The sequence below is a fragment of the Conger conger genome, chromosome 1 (genome assembly GCF_963514075.1).
Source record: "Conger conger chromosome 1, fConCon1.1, whole genome shotgun sequence".
Taxonomy (NCBI): domain Eukaryota; kingdom Metazoa; phylum Chordata; class Actinopteri; order Anguilliformes; family Congridae; genus Conger; species Conger conger.
The window spans coordinates 56,611,901-56,633,985 of NC_083760.1; the positions used below are offsets into that span (position 1 = coordinate 56,611,901).

General features: G+C 42.8%; 1 protein-coding gene across 1 annotated transcript in view; it reads right to left on the reverse strand.

Annotated features, from left to right (window-relative positions):
- emc2 (ER membrane protein complex subunit 2) overlaps positions 1–19,972 on the reverse strand; it is a 29,531-nt gene extending 9,559 nt beyond the window's left edge. Inside the window, exons 1-7 of the mRNA XM_061255208.1 lie at positions 19,834–19,972; positions 18,630–18,743; positions 13,267–13,331; positions 12,004–12,089; positions 10,505–10,562; positions 2,653–2,738; positions 2,450–2,509 (exon numbers count right to left, since the gene is read on the reverse strand). Of these exons, the coding sequence (XP_061111192.1) occupies positions 2,450–2,509; positions 2,653–2,738; positions 10,505–10,562; positions 12,004–12,089; positions 13,267–13,331; positions 18,630–18,743; positions 19,834–19,873 (509 nt within the window). The 5' untranslated portion in view covers positions 19,874–19,972. The remainder of the gene's footprint in view (positions 1–2,449; positions 2,510–2,652; positions 2,739–10,504; positions 10,563–12,003; positions 12,090–13,266; positions 13,332–18,629; positions 18,744–19,833) is intronic.
- Positions 19,973–22,085: the final 2,113 nt, after the last annotated feature.

Below are 22,085 nucleotides of genomic sequence, written 5' to 3' on the forward strand. Positions count from 1 at the left end.
TTTTTTGGGGGGTTAGGAAAATGCTTTCCTGAACTTATTGTCCAAACCACTGTCTGCAATTCTCAAATGAGATCGCTTTCAGCAGACCGTTGAGCTGTTGACCTCACGCTAATCTCGCTCGACTCCAAGCCTCAACGACAACTTTCATTGTTCAGCAGAACAACTCAAATGGAGCGACTAAAACAAGGATGGCGGGGGACTAGCAAGGACATTAGAAAAATGAAGACACTTGTGCTAAACTGCAATTTCAAACTGAATAAAAAGAAAGAAAATTAAGCTAGAAAGGCTAAAGCTTGAACGTGCTTGCGGCATGCTGGAGCACACCACCGGAAAGCTCCGGAACCTTCCAGCGGAACTTTATCGGTATCGTTTGTCAGGGTCCATCACTCTGGTTTCGCATGGCCACATCTCCCATGCAAAAGGCCAACACGATTCAGAGCCTGGCTAGACTCAAAAAAAAAAAAGAAAAAGAAAAAAAGAAGAAGAAGGAAGGGGCAGTCAAGTACACGGCGGTCATTGTCGCTTGTTGCTTCGCCCTTGCTTGGGCAGGGACCGCGGTGGCAGTACCGCCGCACTGAGATGAGGGGGTCCTCAGCCCTGCTTAACGTCTGCTCTGCCAACTTCAAAGGAAGTGCCGGTTGAAGGGGAGAGAGAGGAGGGCCGCAGGGAGGGCTGACGGCTGCTTACAATTACCACTTCCCCTCCATAAAGGCTTTCAGATGTGCTTCTGCCGAGGCCCGGGCCTGTGCCACAGGCTTATCAGAGGAGCTCAGCTTCAACACCAGGCCCCCTCTATCAGCGCACTGAGTAAACAAATCACCACATGCCCCAGTCTCCATAAACCTCACCCACGTAGCCTCCCCCAAAAGAGCGCGGACAGCCCCCCGGTGCCGCTCGTCAAACGGGACTACGCCAGGGCCGCTTACGCAGACAACGAATACACAATACTGCTCTGCGGCTGTGGAAATGCGGGAGTGTCATACGTGAAAGGTAAGTTCCACGCGCATGGCTTCATTCGTCGCCGGTTTTGTTTGGAGTTTTATGGCAGTTCAGTGCAACTAAGCATCTGAAACTGTCACTGGAGAGACTGAAACGCAATGTGTTGTTGTCCAGCAACTTCAGGACCACTTGAAAATGTGGTCATAAACTTGCTTCAGCGAAAAAGAAGTAAAAAAGTATTTTCAACACTTCCGTAATTAAACAACAGTGACCCATAAATGGAAAAAGGATTGTGTATTTTTGGAACTCTGGCCTCAACTGTCCTCCCCTCACCGCCAGACACTCTTTTTTTTTTTGTCGGTCTTGGAAAGTGCCACCACCTTCTCTTGGGAATCTAACTTGGGCAGCTCTCCCTCTGGAAAACCCAGGCGATAATGCGATGCGATACCATCCACACACACACACACACACACACACACACACACACACACACACACACACACACACACACACACACACACACACACACACACACACACACACACACACACACACACACACACACACACACACACACACACACACACACACACACACAAGGTATGCTTGTAGATAGGGCCTCGGAATGAATGGCGCAATATTAGAAAACTTGGGCTAAGCTGTGAGCTAATCCTCTCACCCTGGGATTTCCTCCTACCACGACAGCAATAACCCCCCCGACAAAAACATTAAATATCCAATAAGCTGCCTCTTACCGCGGTCAACATTCCTGCTCCCGCCGATTTCCTACCGGGGAGACGGAGCGGCCAAACCCAGAGGTCCGCTCCACTAATTCTAAGCCCTGAACAATTATAGGGGATAAAAAGTGACACAAACAAAATGATTTTCTTGCCATGCTCTTGTCTCGTGGACAATGCCCCTAGCAACTGAGATATTAGCGGGAATAGGGGGAGCTCCATCTTACCCTACAAGTATGAGGGGCTTAGGCAGAAATCCTATTAAACTCTGATTCCATGTGACAAACAGAGACAATGCCGGGTATGGCTCCCGCTGAGTTTGGCATTTCGTGGCCTCTATTGTGGTCGTCCAACAACCTGCTTGGATCAAGCTGTCAGCCATTGCAGAGGGGGCCTGAAAACTATCTGGGGGCTTAGTGATTTAAAAGCACACCGTGGGCCGGGGGTAATGAAGAGCCCAGAGCCGGCCCTCTTCCATGCAGCCGGACCGCTCGCCAACGAGGCAAGGCTCAACCAGAATGTTCCGTTCCGGACAGTCAAACGTGAGAAAAACAAACATTATGTTGAAGCCGCTGTCTTTAATTCTTAGCCGGTTACCAGTACCAGCACCAGCACCAAATCAACACTGAATTTGTTGGATCCAAATTGGGTAAAAGGCAAGAAATAGGCTGGTCAAGGGTTTACAACATGCTAGTACGGCGACAGCTTTTCATTCGGTCTGGGCAGAGGTGACTGAAGACGTGCGTGAAATAAGCGAAACGGACGAAGCTTACTCGTGCTCGTTGATGTAGAGCTCCGACAATTCATGCCAGGCTTCCTGGTCTCCGACGAACCTGAAAGACAGACAGGCCCACAGCTCACACAGGGGGCCGGGCCCACACTCAATCACATGCAAAACCCCTTTTAATTAAAAAGTGCCGGGAGAGAAAAGGAGCGGCCGCCGACGAGCAGCTCAATCCCCTTGTAAAACACTCACTGCTCCAGATACTCATTCAGCTCGCGGATGGCCTCTGCGCTTTTCCCTTGTGCTTTCAGAATGGCAATCTTGCGCTTTCTTGCGGCCTGTGGATTGACATTAATAGAGGATTAGGGACTCGATTCTTCAAGTGTTTGTTAAAGAGGGGGAGGGGGAGGGGGATGGTTGTTTTAACCCAAAAACCGGTGCTCTTGTGGAATTCCGACGCTACACCCCCCGCGGGGCGGTAAACTCAATCCTCGACCCTCCGCGTCCTGTGCGCAGTCGCCTCACGGAGCGCCCTGCTGCGGGGCGGACGGACTTCCAGGGATTCAGGAGCCCTGGAGCCGCGGGGGGCACCTAATCTTCCACTGGCCACGGCGCCTCCCGTCCCCTTTTCCCGCTCACGAGAGGCGCACAACACAGCCCGGCGCCGGCCCAGGGGCTGGGACGGCCCACCGCCCACGCGGAGCCAGGGAGCATGCTGGGAGTTCGTTCCGTTGGCTCGGTTCATTACGCGCACCTCCCAAATCTCTTATAACCTGAAGTTTAATGGAAGGTCAACTCGGTGCTTGTAAACATTACAGGAAACCCTCCGTGTGAGGGAAAATGGAAACGTTAATTACAGCCGGGGACTGGGCGCAATCAAGCCGCACGCCCTGCGTTACACAACCACCATTCTGAAACCATCTAGAACTTTCACACGACCAGCGGAGGGCACTTCTCTATAGTCGAACGACAAACTAGAACTGTTAAAGCACACGGACATAGAATTTTCCTGACACAGATTTTTTTTTGAGAGGTTTTTTTTTTCATCTCATAGTGTGAAGGTTGACGCACGGAGCGACCGCGAGTTAAGGTTTCCGAGAGCGTCGCTGGGTCAGGCTCGCTGTCGCGGAAGCGGGCGGGTGAGTCATGTCTCAGACGGAGAAAATTACGCGTTGCCGAACAAACCGGATCTGTTTCGGAGAAGCTTCCGAGGGTTTTGAGCGTTAAGTCTGGGACCGGTTCCTACGTTTAATTCCGAAGGCGTAGGCTTGACACAGATTACACTCTCATCAATCTGAATCAGAGCGTGCTGGACCGCCTCTTAAAACCGGTCCAAGTTTTCTCAGAGGGACCGGGCCCGTACCATGCAGCATGGCACCGCATGTAATTTATGAAGTGACATTTGTTTGAAGGACCTCTACCACATCCATTACCAATTCCAGAACCATGTGTGAGTCACATCTTCAGAACCATAAATCTGGGTCCGCACTCAACCATTTTTCCCTTAGGCCGCACTGTCACCCAAGCTGGCTGAGACCCGCTTCTGGACGAGACGTGAAAGCAGGCCCGTGCTCCACAGCTCTGGCGCCTCGCTCGCACACGCCGAGCTGGAGCAACGTTGAGCGGGGCCCCACACCGAAGCCGCAGGACCAAGACGGGGCACGTGGGAAACCGCGGTTAAACCCATCTGAAATTAAGACCGAAATTCTCCCACAGGTCCATTGTCTGCTTTCATCAGCCATTGGTCCATCTTTTTCTGGTTGCTAGGGAATCGTTCTCTGAGGAATCCTCCTAGGAAAGCATTTCCTCTGGAGGATATACGTAGGTGGCGACCTGGAATTTTCTACACTGCCGCGAATGACTTGAGAACTTCAGCAAACCCGTCAAATTGAACAATTTAGTAATTAAGTAAGAGACCGGGCAATCACTTTCAATGATCCATATGAATTTGGATGTCAGTATATACAAAATCATTTACATTTTTACATTAAGCAAATCTTGGGACTGAAAATGAATGCCTTTCGAAAGGATCTCAAGGCTATGAGGTGATTAAAATAATGTTCTTGCCAAATAGCCTATTCTACAATGGTATAACTATTTCCAAATGTTTGCTTAGCTTTATTTTTCGGATAAAAGATGCTACTGACAAATTCAATAAAATTCTAACAGCATTTCAAGAACATTTTAACACCAAGGGGAATCCCATGAATTCCATGGCAGTTGCACTGAAAGCTATGCATTTTTTGTTTTATTTATCACCCTAACACCCCTGTGATCGAATGTAAAAAAAAACAGAGGGTGGTCTTACACAACTTTTAAAAGCCTTTGAGAAATGTTTTCCAAACAGAATATTAATTTATTGAACAACAGGGAACAAAATTCAATCGCCCGCATTTCCTCGTTCTCCTCCGCAATAAAACATGTCGTTCTACAAAGTCCTCATCTCTTCACAATGTCCACACCCTGTAGGGAATTGATGCTGTGCAAATTCTGTGAATTTATATTCCCTCCAACTAAATTGTGAACATGTGGAATTTTCTCATTTGATACGAAAACGAGCTTGAGCGCGTATTGACAGGATCTCTAGGTCTACCAGGTTTCCCATCCCCCCACCCCTTTCTCTCACAGAAATTGCTCAGGGGCCCACAGCAACATATGGAAGTAGGTAGCTCTGAGCGTCACAAGGCACTTTATTAAACGCAGAGTCCTTCCAAACCACTTCTTTCTAAACTAACGATCCAAAACCTGGCAGGCGGGCTAATCCTCCAGTTGTCATGATTCTTTTTTAATTAGCGTTTGAGGGACACACTGACAGTGGATCTGACTGCTGACATCACCCCTGGCTTGTTCAGAGAAGGCCACGGGGGCAGTCGCGGCGGGATGCGTGGGACACCTATTGGCTGGTGTTCCTCAGTTGAGCGTAGGGGTGAGAGACAGCCGTCCTTAACACCATCACACTGCTATAAACACGGGGGTTTGTTGGCTTGCCTTGGCGGTCAGTCACTCACTCAGTTTTACTGACACGTTCTGCTATTGCAGGAAATAAAACCCTACTTTAACATCCAAGATCACAATGAGGAGTGTGTTGTGAGAGATTTCTGGAAAGACATCCGTGAAATTGGCCTTGTTGCGTAATAAGTAATATTTAATCGCCTTGCCTTTAGGGATATTTCAGAACTGCAAGTAATTTATTATGTGAGAAAATTATTATTGTATTGCCTTTAATCTTCACATTAAATTCTCATCGGCATTTCTCAATTGAACCACGTAGGTTAGGTATTCCATATATGCAAGTAAATGTGTAAATGATGTATTAGATGAAGGATGAGATGAAATTCAAAATGATTTTTTACACCAGGAATTTTAAGTCATTTTTATACCCATATTTAAACAGTTCTCAAAATGACCTCTGAATGCACATTGTAGAGTTATTTTAAGGGGCAAAATAGGAAATTAAAAGCACAGAAAGCACATTTAAGAATACTTTAATTGGGAAAAGGTAAGATTACCATTCGTTTACTGACCTAATATTTGGCACCCTAAAAGCTACCAAAAATATAAAACAAATATAGGACAAATAAAATAAAAAATAGAGTTAATGAGTTCATGTTCCTTATTAGGTGCTTATAACACTACCACATTCACAACTCTATGGCAACATCATCAGGAATCTAATTTTATCTAAATCTAAAGTTATTTATTCACATTTATAACTAGCTGAACCAATTTTTACTTACAACATGGTTGGAATGAAAAAAAAAAACTAATTGTATTCACTTATTTTAACCAATACACAGGAGCATTCACTGTGCAAAAAATACAAAAGAAAGAATGAGGAGAAATGCATAACGCAAGCAGAAATTTGCCAGATCATTGCTGTAGGTATTGGAACATAAAAACCCTGGAAGTCTAGGAGTTTGAAAATTGTTGGACACCGCCATAGCAAAACCTTGAACAATTTCTGTTGATTCAACAATTTTGGTTAATAGGGACCACATATATTCCTCAGCCTGTAATTACAACAGCTCAGTTTCGAATCTCAACCAGGCATTCTGGGATGCCTCACAAGTCCTCTCTGTGGTCGCCAATTTTCCACATTTTTTTATTTTCCCCTCCTTTTCATTTCTTCTGAACCTATAAAAACCATGTTTAATGAAGATAAGTGTCACTTAATCCCCGTTTAAAGACAGGTGGCCTCGATGACGTAACACACGTGCCGCCCCGCCCACCTGCCCCTTAGCTGACGGAGATGGGATTGTGGGAAAGGGGGTGATTTTTGTTTGCACGGTGTTGTGGCTCCGGGTTGTTCCACTCTGCTGCGGCTGTGATGGACAGCCGGGGTCTCGTGGGTGGTGGTCCCCTTTGGAGATCAGGAAACGGCAATCCTATGGGAGGATGCCCGGGCCCCGCCGGAGCACCGCAGCGCCTGGGTGGTGCAGGGATGGCCTGCGAGCAGGCAGTTCCCAGACAGGCTACCCCAGGGACCTCTTGTTTTCATTACCTTTCAGGCAATCTCTCCACCCCAGTGAATTACAGGGAGGGGGTTTTACTTTTTTGCTGCCAACGATACCAGTGACATTGTTTTCAATTTCAATAACTGCTTGGTAAAACATTAGGTAAACCACAAGACCAAAAGGGCGGTGGGGGCAGGGGATTTAAAAAATGTTCCCACAATTTACGCAATGTGTTGGTTGTAAAGAATTTTGAACGTTCGTGCTTGCAGGTAATTCTGCGAGAGGCCATTATATCTTATCTGTTGTTTTTCATTGTGCACTGTAGTTTTACAGACCATAGCGCAAGGTATTATAAGTGCATTTCCTCAAAATATTTTGCGCTTCAGTTTTCGTCAGGGTTATTTTTTGCATAATTGTGAATTATATTTGACTTGGAAAACTCCTGAACATGGGAACAGGTTTCCTGGGGCTAAATATTGTTTTCATACCTCAAACCAACCTTTAGAATGTTAACAGAGAGGCCAGAGAGATATGATTACCAGGCTTTCAAAATAATTTGACCGCACTGCCAAAGATATCCATTTGCACTTGGTTCCCCCATTTACACTGCACAATGTGCTTGCAATTAACTCGGTTCACGGGAAATGGGAGAGTTTTTCAGCTGAAATGCATGGAAAACAAACATGACTGACATCTTTTATTTTTTTTTTATTTTTTTTTTACACCGTAAGACCAATATGCTGTCACGGCTTACATACAACAAAGCAGGAAATGAAGAAGACTGGCTTTGTTCAACAGAAACACTGTTAAATAAATAACAATGATGCTGGGGCAAGTTAGGTGTGTATGGGTGAAGCACAGCTGAGGATAACTCACCAGAGAAACAAAAGCTCAGCATTGGAAGAGAAAGGAGGTGGCTGTATCAACGCCGACAAGAGTTTATTGACTCTGTCAGTAAGCTTCTATTTGTTTGAAATTGACGGTACGGAATTCTCACATGGCTTGCGAGCACAAATGTCTATGTTTCATTTCTAACACTTGCCAACCTAGGGAAAATGTTTAATATATCTAAGCAAGTCCATGTGTCAGCGTAGCAGAAGAAACTGTTGAACGTCTCCAGGGGTGCCAAAACAAATAAGGTCATGGTTTCTTTTGAAAACCCTTTAAACATTTATTTTCTTGCATGGCCGCATGTCCTTATGGAAACAATTAACAGCAGGTACAATGTGTTTGGGGTAGGAGTTTGGCAAAACACCGTAAAAATGGATATCACTAAACATCTGACTGAACTGCAAGAGAATTTGCCATAAAACACTGATAGTGTTAAAGAACAAATACAAGAAAACATTCAAATGAAGGATATAATGATAAGTAGTCAAGTTAATCATGAAAACATCACAACATTGGAATTGTGAGTGGCATCTGAAGAAACTTGAGAGAGAATGTAGAAACAGTGCAGTCTAAACCCTTGGATAGCTGAATAGTAGGGAACTATAAATTACAATCTTCAAAGATGCAACATTGGTTTGTTTGCACTGGTCAGCTTTCCAATATAAAACGGCTATTTTTGAACCTCAATATCTCCATTGTTTCAAAGTCTTAAAGTAATTTCTCACATGGACTATAATCACCATGGCTTGCCGAATTCTAATTCTGTTATGCCATTACTATGTTGAGGACACCACCAAAAAATGTGCATAAATAGTTAAGACTTTTTCTTTTAATGCAAGAGCTCAATGTATATATAGAGATATAAATTGATACGGCCAGCACGACCGATGACGAATGGTGAATGTCAATAAACTCCCTGTCATAATTTGCTTTGTGTATTCAAATACAGCTGCCTTTGCTCAGCAACTAGCTAGCTCCAGACTTTTGCATTTTGCAACCATTTTTCTTAGCAGTGCAACACATAGGTGTGACACATTTTTTTGTATTTGCCCTTTCATTACTCGTTCACCCCTCAAATTACGTGAATTGTGGGATGACCTGCCCTTTCTGGATCTTCAATGCACTACAGTTCATCAATTTGTGACGGGATAATGCAAATTTCACTTCCGCATGTGCTGTAGGCTACCCAGTACCTTAGTTGATGCAGCAGATAGCCTACTACAATAAATACAGTTGTCATCTGCATTATGCAAAAAGGAATTTCCAAACAGATCAATAAATCAATCAGTGCCCAAGTTTTTAAACTGAGGTTATAGGTTTGATAAATTAAATTGCAATGTATTTATCTATATGATGTGGAGTTAGCCAATTTAATAGCCGTTTCAAGAGTTATATCTGTAATCAAAAGACAAGGCAAAGAAACAATGATGAATAAAATAAAACTATGAGAAAATAACATGGTAGTTCCCTAGAATAACTGAAGGGAGAAAAAATAAGCCAATTTAGTCCTGAGTGGAATGCTGCAATTTTGCACAGTGACATTTTTTTATGATGCAATATAATTTTCTATTTTGAGTGTGATTTGTTTTGAAAGGGTAATCTATAAACGAACGGTGTCTACAGTGCAATGTATTTTGATATATAAAATGCCCTACTTTCAATGCACATGTGTAATAGCATCCTTCTGTTTTTCAATTTATTTGTTTTATTTGTGTAACTGTAAATATAAAAGCAAGCAATTAATAGTATATAAAATATAATAACCTTGCTTGACTAACTGCATTGGAGTGCGTACAGATGGAGTTGTGATGATGGTAGACAAGATGTTGCTCCACTAAATTTTGTGATTGCGCCACTGGTTGAACAAGTCCGTAGTCCTTCTACTTCTACTGTTTTTAACTTGCATACTCGCAAACATGTTATCGTTTCATATATACTATTCTGTTAGCACGTTGACCACTGTCCGCTGTCTACCTGCTGTTCCTGACAGCATATCAACTCTCTGTTAAATTCTCCCTTCATTCTGCTGTAGGCTATTGCATGCTGGTTTAAGCCCATTGTGACAAGAGCCAGGTCTATGAATAATATAACTGCTTCCGTAGCTACCAATGTACTATAAATTATGATTGTTTCACAATTGTTTCATGTACCACTGTCCAAATAATTACGGACTGCACAGTATATAAAGCCAGAGGTAACAGACTTACAGATGGTTTATTGTTTTTATAAACCATGATTCATTTCCAACATGCTAATGTTGCCTATGTGGGACGACATACTCTTCTTTCAGTAGAGCATGTTCACAAACTGCATTGGTATAGTACAGAGCATATAATTTTTAAACTAGTGTGATTGGGAGATTCTGCATTAGAGGCTATATATTGTATTACGGGGTGTAACATGTATATTGCTGTGAACCCTTAAGGATGGAGACGGACAGCAGACTTATGTTAATATTAGGGATGATCAATTGCATTTTGAGGCTTTTGACAAACAAAACATTCTACTTGAAATGCAAGTTTATTGCGATTCATGAATTTTTGTGATCCATAGTTTCCCCATACATAACAACCTGAGATAATATGTCAGTTCTCGTTCCCAAACACTCATCATGCTGTGGAAGATTGCCCAACCAGCAATTTCAGTAAAAATATGCTAAACTAAACAAACACACTTCTGATACTACGCACTCTAACGGGTTAATTTGATATAGGAAGTTCATAAACCACAATACAAAACAGAAAAAAGTTATTCCTTACTGTGTTGGTTGGGTCATCTTGTAATAGTGCATCATATAGCTTGTTAGCATCTTCATACCTTCAACAAGAAGAGAAAAATGTTTTTGCTTTGTAATAAGATAACTGACTCACACATCTAAATCAAAGCTTACGGTTGTCAAGTTCCTGTAAATGTGCACACCCTTCTGCGTAAGCAGAATAATTGTCTAATTAAATCAGCTCTGCGCCAGGGAACATTAAGTAGTCATCACTGGTACTGTTGAAATAACTCATGAGAATTGTCTAAAAACTTGAGAATAGTAGGAAAATGCGCTGAACAACAAGAATGGCAATGCCTGTTTGTTTCTAGAGCTGCAGCAGTTCCTAATTTCTTACACCACACATGCCTTAAAAATGGAGCAATCCAAGTCAAAGCTAACCTAGTTATGCAATTCAGATAAACAATTAAGATGTACCAGTGCGCCGTTTAACGATCAAATATGGGGCAAAAACCCCTGTGATTATTTTTAAAAGAAAAGATATGAACTGTAAAAATCAAATCATACAGCAAATTCTAACGAATTAGATGGGCGGGGGGGGCAGCACTTAGCATGTCGTGTTGAATAAGGCAGAATGAAACTGAACTTGTTTTTATTAGACGCAATCTGCAATGCTAACAGTTTAGTGGGCAAAACAGTCCATGATCAAAACCTGTTCCATCCACAACCTACAACAGAAGCACTCTGTTTCCCATTAGCACCAAACACCAGTGCTTACAGCTCCATTGCCCCATCACATTCACTTTAAAACTCAACTGCGCTTTGGAGATTTCGAATGGCATCTCGTTCCCGTTCTCGGGTTGCTTTGATTTTCTTTATTTATATAGGATTGGGTGGAAGCATATGAAGTCGTGTCAATCAAAAGCGGTCCACCTGATGCCCTTTCGATCTGCTGCCGTTTATTTAACCGGATGGACCGGGAGCGGTCTCGCAATTATCGCGTAAACGAGGGCTTAACCAACAAATGAGCACCGTGGCTCAAGACGGCACGTGACGGCTGAGGAAGGTGGGGGAGGCGAGTAAATTCAATTAGCCCGCCTTGTGCATTCACAGCCAAGGGTAAAACAAAATGCTATAGCCTAAGCGAGGCCGGGGTTTAAGACAAAGGACCGCATTGCAGTCGAGAACGTCGGGAAGGGAAAGTTGTTGCGGTAGGAGGGCTCTGTAAACGGTCCATGTGCCAGGTGTTTTCTCCCCCGGAGCAACAGAACAACACGAAAACCCCACGCCGCAAAATAAAAGCGGAGGGGATCCCCTGTGAAAGTGGGTGCAAACCGCTTCCTTCCCAGGAATCCCTCAGGCTGACAAAGGGCAGCGCCGCAGAGTATTAAAACGATCGCTTCCCTCTGCCAGCGCCACGGCCGGTTCCAAAACAAACAGGTCCTCCCTTCTGCCACTGAACATCTGTTTACTGCCGTCGGGCCGCTTATGCAGTTACCAGGCAATACCGCCGCGCTGTTATTGTACGGATAGAGTGGGTACCTTTCCAAAGCCTCCAGCCGCATGCCGGCTAATCGCTTCACTCTGTGGCTACCTGGAAACTGCCTCTTCAGTTCCTGTAGACAGCTCTGCAAGGAAGGGAGAAGACGACAATTATAGTTGGCAGTGCCACACGCACCAAAAATAACTCTGCTCCTCTTTTAACCCACGAAAAGTGGGTTTTTCTGCAAAAACAAGCAGACAAATCAGACAAGGACAAGGACTTCCCTCTGTTGCCAGAAGGAAGTGACTATCCTTCTGCACACTTTCAGTCCCGTAGCCCCTGAGGGGATTCCATTTTCTTGCATCACACTGTTAACCACTTTCCTAAATCCCAGTGATATTTTATTAAGCTTTTTAAAATGCTTTTTGATTCCATGATCAAGTTCTAAAGACATATGGTCAACAACATGTTGGCCTGCTGGTTTGACCTGTTGACCATGGCGATGCTATCCCCCCACATACTAGAGGAAGAAAAGTCTCCTTTACTGGCGGATACTGCATGATTAGGCGAGGAATTGTGCGCAAAGCTTCACTTGGCTTCACTTGACAAGAGTGACAGACTTCTGTGGGAACCCGCAGTTCCTTAAATTTCAAATTCTCTACTATAAAAATTATAAACTATTTTCCTTCACAGAGAACTGGGGCTTGTTTTCTTAAGTGTCAGAACCAAGGAATGGTTATCATCAGAAAAATCTTTTCCTGATAAAATGGAAAAGAAGGCACCACATATTGGACCAATTCAGACAACCAGTGGTAAAGTCCTGTTGAATTAGATGTGTCTGCCATTTTACTAAAACCTTGACTCAATGCTGAAAACTCTGCAAATATTTTCGCAAACAATGACAATGATGTTTACTCCAGTTGAGAAAACTTCCTATGCCTTAATTCAATCCAGACGCGGGTGCTTTTTCAAGAGTAAATTGCTTGGCTAAACATACAGCTCTTTCATTATGCTACAGGCCTTCTGTGTAAACCATTAAAAGTGAGAAATCAAAAGAAGCTATTCATCAAGGGTAGAAACTGGCAAAGGTGTCAGTAAGTAGCATATAATGGGGGGGATTAGCTCAAAACTGGGTCTGTCCTGTTCTGTGTGATTGGTTTTTACCATTTCAGCAGTTTTCCACAACGCAAATAAAGTGATATTTTTGGCTGGTCCAACTGTGGACCCAAAAACAATTAACCATGACTCATCTGGCAAGCAGGGCGACAAAGTAGACATGGCTGAAAAGAGAGGGGTGTGGTAGGACTGCCGGAAAGACTCACCCAAGCCAAATCATCCCGACAGCAGTCCAGCGCCGCGATCATCACCTGCTCATAAATAATCCAAACTGGATGGAACAAGAGAGAGCAAGTTTCAGGTCAACATCAACATCACTGGAAAAAGATATAAATTAACAAACTACATTCTTTGCTCTATAGTACAGAGAACTGCAAAGTTATATTTCCCAAGATCATCTGGTAGAGAAGAGTGACATTACTTCCGATACGGGTGAAGATCCCTCTTCATGTGAAGGGATGTGCCAGCAAGTTATGATTGTCCATATTAAAAATGTGTCAAGATATGGGAAATAAGAAAATAGTGAATATGGAATATTGTTATTCTACATATAATTTAATACTTGCTGTACGTAGATAATACCTGAGCAAAGTAGATTTGCTATATTTACAACTGTCAAAAAAGGATATTCTGTCCCAAACTAAAACTTATTTTACCTAAATTCAGTACATATTACTAATTATTATGATGCATAAATACATTATACAACAGAACAGTGTCTTCATGCATCTTCCTTTCAGTTGGTGAAATTGAGTATGTCCAAGTTGCCTGTGTGTTTGTCTGAGATGGGAATCCCAAGGACTCGGATATTTTAAATATTTTTCCTTTCTTTCAACATGCTGATATGTCAAAGCCAGGGAGCCAAACTGACAGAGTGATACAGAAGTCACTTCAAAATAAACTGGGCGAAGAAAGCTCTCGGAATATCCAGCTTAACATAAATTGCTTTGCCAGCAGCCACATTCAAGCCCTCAGTTTTCCCAATTGCTGATTTTTCCAATACATTTTTAACTTTGGCCCTGGGATGGGTCTGAGCCCACATCCCTGTAGTGTCCTTATTTTCCTTCAGAGACTGAAGATGTTAAAAAGGATTTGGTTCGATGAGTAATTACAGCCTTATACGTCTTCCTTGCACTTGGTGAAATTGACTGAGTGCGTTCAAGTTGCCTGATGAAACACTTAGCGATAGATGCACTGTCCCATAGGCTTGTTACTTTGTTCAGTTTAACCGGTGGCATACAGTGCATGAGCCAACACCAGTGTAGTCATCTCCATACCATCAATAGCAGTACTTTGTAATCAATTTAAAAATAGAATTTTAATGCATTAAAAAAAATGCATTAAAATGCCTTTGCAGAGCTTCAGTGTTAATGTATTAAGTCAAGATATGCACATTATATGCACATTATATAGCCCATGTGTCCTTACAATTGATCAATGGGAGACTGAAAATATGTATGGTTGTTCGGTCTGTACCAGGGAAATTAATCTGTCCTGTACATAATTTACGTTACATCTTTTATTTCCAATAATTTCAGTTTGATGCTGTGAAGTATTTCATGAATTATTCAAATTTGAGCCTCATCTCATCTCATCAAAATAAATTAAATAATTTAGAAATGTGTTTTGTTTTTACTCATGTTCCCTTTGTTGAATATTACATTTTGACTAAAGATTTTGACTAAACATTCAGTGCAACAAATATGCAATCATACAGGAAATCAGGAAGTGGGTATGTACTTTTTCATGGCACAGAATCCCCTTTGCTGAATGGGTTAAAATTGTTCATTGAGTTTAAATGGTAATGGTAAATGGTTGGCATTTATATAGCGCCTTTATACAAAGTGCTGTACAATTGTACTCATTCACCCATTCATACACACACTCACACAACGACGCCGACTGGCTGCTATGCAAGGCGCCGACCAGCTCGTCAGGAGCATTTGGGGGTTAGGTGTCTTGCTCAGGGACACTTTGACACAGCCCGGGCGGGGGATCGAACCTGCAACCCCCCAACTGCCAGACGACTGCTCTTACTGCCTGAGCCATGTCACCCCCCAATTTAAAACAATAATGCCCGGCTAAACATGAAGACTAATATACCAAAATAAACAAATGCCTGGAGTTATTCCTGCAGTTTTATGATTCCAGCCCAACTTTGATAATTACCATCTTGTTTCACAGCCAATTTAAGAGGTGGTTTCAATAAAACTAGGCTGTATAAAGTGTTTGCCCTCCTTTTTAAAGACTACTTCTGTAGCCATTATGATTCATGCATAATTCAAGAGAACAAGGCAACAGTGCATGAAGGTCAACAAATCAACCAAGTTGTATCCTAAAAAGGACTATACTGGTGGTCAGATTAGTATCATATTAGTATTAGTATAGTCACATAAATTTGTTTGCAACATAATACCTCAAATATTCAGCAATTTCTTCTTTTTTTGCCAATGATAATGGCAAATGTGATGGGTCATGGTACATTGATATTACTTCCTTTTATTAAGCAATAAACATGAAATGTACTAAATGTACTTCCATGTAAACATATACAGAATGTCTCCAAATTATTGAAGGTTATGGACTGCAGGTTCATAGAAAACTTGACTGGTTTACCATACAAAGTTTATTTTGCATTTTGGTTAGAAAAAATGTGACTTGCCTTCAGAAACTTTGTTATACTCATATACAAGCTAAAATCAGAACATGATAAAAAAAAATAAAAAAAAGAGGCCCAATAGATTATGATGATTATAATAAATTATGAGCAAATATCTCGCGCGTGCAGTAGCCTGAAACTTCTTGTAAACAGACCATCCATTTTTAAACACTATTGGAGTACATTAGCCAAATAATGAGCTACAATGCCTGCATCTTCAGTTTCAGTGTTTATTAAAGTGTGCCTGTATTGTAATTTGGTACTCTGCGTATTGAAGGTCCATTAGATTGCACTCAACGTGAGGTGCTCTGTGTCTCTTCTTCTTTAGCTTCAGTAACCAATGATCCTAGGTTTACTAATAAAACCCAAGACAAATGATATATGCTGTCAGACTATTCTTATAAAGCTGACAGTAGGAGGCAGAAGCCTGCTCATCCCGTTGAAGAACTGGTCCCTCTCCAGTCTGGCATAGACCTTAGTCCATAACAAAAGAGGCTAAATAAACGCACACCGTAATTTTATACAAGGTGCCGATTATACTGAAAGCACAAATGAACACTGCACACTTAAGAACTACGGTTTCTACTTTTCCAAGGCTCCATCAGGGTATGATGAAGACTTGAAATCCAAACGACGGTAATAAAATTATGGAGCTTAAGTGTGCGGTGTTCATTTCTTCTTTGAACTCTGTCCATGCCACTAGCGAACATGGCCCACAGTCCCACAGAGTGGCACATTATTGGCTGCAGTACAGTACTGCAGAGAGAGAGGGAGGGAGGGTTCTGCTTGGCAGGACTGCCCCGGTCTCATCAGGCAGGTGTTACCAGTCAATACAAACCAGTCTGAAGCATTTCAGCTGCTGGGCAGAAAGGAGGGGCCGCCTGTATAAAATGCCAACTTTAATCAAGGCATTATCGTGGCTACACCAGGGTTTGACCCACCGACCTCCCAGGTCTTAGTCATGTACCTTAAGGCCCGGACACACCAAACCGACGGTCGGCCGTCGGACGTCAGTGGCGCCCTGTCGGCCGAGTCTTTCCGGTGTGTCCCGCACGCCAACGGAGTTTTCGAGGGCTCCGACGGAGCCGTTGATGAGAGAGAGCTCTCTGATTGGCTGTCCAGCTAGCGAATCAGTGCACGAAAAGAGAAACAGAAGCGACGAAAGCAAGCCATTCCAAAGTTACTATCACTACCAGATATAATTTTCGATTAGTATTACTAAATAGCGAGAGAACAAGGAAATTGCTGCAAACTGTTTGTTGTGAGCGAGACAATGGCTGCTTCTAGGTCCAACGCAATGCAAACGCATTCCCCGATCTTCCGGTTTCCATTTTTTGAAAGACAAATACAGACTACCGCCACCTGCTGGTGTGGAGAGTTATTACCTCTCACGCAGGCGCAGAACGTACGTGCAACTCGGCCGTCGGTGGACCGTCATTGCGGTGTGTTCGGCACAGCCAACATTAACGACGCGTATCGACGCGAGGCGATCTTTGTCGGCGCTCTGCGGCCGACCGTCGGTTTGGTGTGTCCGGGCCTTTAGCCACTAGCCATGATGAAAAATTGACGCTTCTCATTCTCCCACTCACTCACTCACTCACACACTCACACACTCACACACTCACACACTCACACACACACACACACACACACACACACACACACACACACACACACACACACACCAACCAGCCCGCCAGGAGCATTTGGGGGTTAGGTCTCTTGCTCAGGGACACTTCGTCACAACCAGGGTTGGATTTGAACCGGCAACCCTCCAACTGCCAGACAACTGCTCTTACCGTCTGAGGTAATGTCACCCTTAAACCCACATTGCTCCAGGGGGATTGTCCCCTGCTCAGTCTAATCAACTGTAAGTTGCTCTGGATAACGGTGTCAATAAAAATGTTATTTAAAAAATCTTATTTATTTTATTATAACAGATTGCTGGCCACACACACTTCACACTCCCAAATGGACACGTCATGTTCTAGTACTGGGACAGGACTACAGATAAGACAGCCCATTTCTAACGAGTAAAAAAAATAAAATAAAAAGTAGATAAAAACAATAAAAACATAAGGCTGACAGTGCACTCTTCCCATGAATATATATTACAGTATCTAAAACAGTGCCACAACTATTATTTTGATTTTCAAGGTCCCGAAAGCTTTCTCTGAGAGGATGCATTGCTGAGACTTTGCTATCATTTTGAAGACTAGTACTTTTCAGCAGTTTCAGAATTTGTGTCATTGCTTGATTATTTCATTATTCTTTATATGCAAAATTGAGATGTTCTAAAGGTTCAAATACAGACGTGTAGCACACAAAAAAAAAAAAATTTAAACTATCTCATTGCATGCAGTAATTCGTCTTGCATTCACATACAAAATAAAGGAGGGTACTAGAATGATGGCTAACAGCTAACACTGGCCACTTTGCATTCCACTACAATTCCTGGCAGATGCTCTAATCCAGAGCAATAAGCAGCAGTGGATAACATAACTGTTACTCTCAGGATAATATTCCCATTCCAAAAGTGGACTGTGCAAATGTTAAAGCACAAGTGTTTCCAAAGACAGTCCTTTCTCCACAAAAAAATGTTTCTGTGACTGTCATTATCCAGCTACAGAGATGTAGTCAGTTACTGATATTACTGTACAGGGGTGAATATATTATATTACAATATTATAATGATTCACAGACGCCACAGTTACAGTTACATTACATCTATACAATGCACTCGCTTGCTTTTTGCATTTGTTTTGAAACATGCCAGAAATAATTCCACGTCACATGGTCTCAGATGATCAAATTAGAGGTTTCAGTTGATTGTTGCAGCAGCCACTACGGCCTACCAGGACCATGGTAGCATACCTGTTGTACATGACGAGCAGGGTAACCTGTACTTACTGTCATCCCCGAGCTTCGACGCATGCTCGTTGATTAATTCTTCACCAACATCCACGATTTGTTCACTGTTTCTATAATTCTCTTCTCTCCACTTTCTCAATTTGTCTCGCATTTCTAAAGAAAGGATTGCAAACATGAATCTTCAGAGTACACAGTCATAGTGACACACATTTATCACAATAAATAAATCAGTTCGTGATTGGCTGGCTCGCAGCTGTCAGTTACCGTTGTGTAGGCTAACTACCACCAAATGCCCTGGTCCCTGAATGTCAGGTCACTAGCCTACCAATAAAGATTGGTCGTGTTAAGAGTAAGTAGTGTTCGCTAAAAAAGTGTTTTTGCTATTTGGGGATCATGATGTGTTACTAATGACGTTATATTATCGACTCAAGACAACTTGGAGGCTGACGGTTAGCGAGAGCTTGACACAACACTGACAACACTGTAGGAGTCAGTGTTCATTCAGGTTGCCAAATTGCTCATTTAGGTAGCCTGTGTTAACTATGTGCGCTTCAGAATAATTGAATGTGAAAGCAGTGTACATTTACAAAGGCATAAGGTAACGTTAGCCAACTCATGAATTGATATCCAAAGTAAATTGACCAGGCTACTTAGCTATTGCTACCAAACACACACGCAACATGGTATCAATTTATAACTAGCTTAGATAGCTACATTGGTTAGTTTCGTTGTGATCTAGCTAGTCTAACTAGCTAGTTTGTGATCGCAACAAAAAAGGTAGTTAGTCCAATGGTTGTGATCAACGTTTTGACATAACTTCTGTAACGTTAACCAGCAGGAAAACAAGATGCAACGTTAGCTCTACAGCCAGCTAGCAAATCTAGTTGGGTAAGTTTGGTTACTTGAAGTTGATTCTGACGTGTGTGGCGAGGTTTGGTCCGCGATTTTAAAATCTTGCTAACTATAACGTTGGAAATCAAGACGAATCAGAGTAGCAACTATAATGTGGGTGCCTTGCTAATCGAACCAATTTCTGATGTTACGCATTATGCGGCGAAGAAAGCCAGCGAGCTAGCTACTTATCTAGCTAGGCTAGCTTGCTGTGTTATATCCTGATCCAGTACAGAATCCGATGCATGGTTATTCGGCTCTCTTTGTTGTCGCATTGTTGATGTCACTCTCTAAACCGTACAATTTCCATAATCTTTAATAAACGACACAAAAAAGTGCATTACGTGTTTACCTTCCCAGGTCACATCATACAGTTCTGAAACGGACGCCATCTTTAGAAAACGCGGCTTACGTCAGACGTCCCAGAGGTCACGCAGTGTGTGGTGCAAGGAGGTGTGGCCAATTATTGGGCGTGACCACAGTCTATGGGCGGAGGCAGTTACGTAACTCGACTAACTCCGTCCACTCAATACAGGACCAGTATTGCGCCTTGCCACCGAAGTAACAATTTAAGTAGACTAGGTAAACATTAGTACGATATATTGTACAGTGCATCATGCTGAACACTGAATGTTGGATACTATTGCATTCAGCAAAAATGGAGATCTAAAGTGGAATTAAAATATAGTACACAGTGATGCACACATTTTTATTCTATGTGAACCCCCTCCTTACCTTGAGTTGGCAGACCTGTCCTTACAAACCAAGTTCAGAACAATCTGGAATTGTTCACTATTTTCCCAGAGGTACACTTACTCAAGATGTCTATCAATTACTGCATCTTCTGCTAGTGCCTCCTATGCCCCCTGCACACAAAGGGGCTATTCACATGTTAAAAACGCATGACGGTTGGGAGTTATGGAATGGGCTGCTTAGTGTAAAAAATATGACAGCTCCTGATGTAGTCATATACAAAGCAGTGCACTGGTTGTGACCTTCCCGAACCCAAGCGTTACATCTGACAGGCCTGATTAACACACTACTCCCAGTTATTATCCCTGCAAGTAGGCCTAAAATTACCCCTAACCCAGCCTTAAAACAGTCTGAACTGAAACCCTAGCCCCTCCTGAGATTAGAGCCTTTTGGCTGGATTACACTCTTGCTGAATTTATATTTGGGTTACACTTAGCATACACCATAGGAGGCGGGCTTCATGGCCAGGGTTACTCAGGAGGTGAAAGGTCAAAGAAAAGCTGTGGGACATTTTGAGCAAATTGAAGGGGCCAGCCGGTGGGTGGATAAAAACGTGAGAAGCACATTCAGAGAAGCAAGATGAAGTGATAATTGTGCCGATAGAACATAATTATGTCCTAATGCCAATTTTTTTTCTCTCTTTCCCTCCCTGCTTTGTGTTATTTTTATGTAGAGCTGCCAAAAGTATAACTCTGCTCCATGTCGGTTATGTACTTCAGTGCTACTCCATTACGCACAGCTGAAGCGGTGTCGGGAGGTTTAGAGCAGCAGCTTTGCTGGAAACTGATGTCACCCCGATGTGCGAACTTAGTGTGCTCCCGATAAGTAAGGCACTTCATTGTTTAAGGTGAACAGGGATTACATTTGAAAAAGTAATGCCATCATAAAATGGCAGAGTGTGGTCAGTAATGGGCAAGCACAAGTGTGCATGAGGGCCATAAAATGTCATCATCTCTGTCAAGGGTACAAAAAATACACTATCTGTGGTTCATCTTACGTTCAGCTTCAGCGAACCGTTAACTTGTAATTTCCAGCTCTGCAGATGGCAGTCGGTTGATATGTGGTTGAGTTTTGCTGGAAACCCAAACAGTGAGATGACCACATTAGAATAAGCAAACACTGCCCTTTGGGTGAAGGGTTTCCCCTTAAAGGCCCGGGTTGATGTGAAAGACTGGAGCTGCTCACAAACGCGTGCAGACCGAATGGAAGAACCGAGTGTTTGACGGACAGGGGCCTCGAGCTCAGAGATTTAACAAGCCATCTTTAACTTTGTGAGCGCAGGACACAGCTCAATGACCAGGCCATGAAAAAATACTGTCTGTGTTTACCTTGGACAGTTTTCCCTGCCAGAAATGTCACGAAGGAAGGGATCAATACCAACTGACTGCAAGCTAAATTGTGTTCTTTGACTGCTGCTTACGCAGGTTTCCATGAGCAGGAACCCCACACATGGCAAAGCATATATTTTTGTTAACTGCTGCCCATTCTAAAAAAAGGGGGGGTAAATGGAGCAGGGAAATGGTCTAGGCATTATTTTTCCATTCCAGTCCAAAGCAATCAAGTTTTACCCTTCCCCTGACTTAACAGCTTTGGATATTGTGCCATGTTTAATTGGATTACAGGGTGATGTGAGTGATTCATTTGCGTTTCAGTTTTTTTCACCACTAATGTACGGTGTCTAATTGCGGAAATGAAGACCGGGCAATTAACATTTCTGAGCTCACGCCATGACACCCGTGCTCAGTGTATTTGCTTTGAAAGCTGATTGGGCGCCTTGTCAGACTGCATCATCCCCATGTTTGACAGATTTTTTTTACAGATGACTTCAGTGTTCTCCACAGAGGATAATGA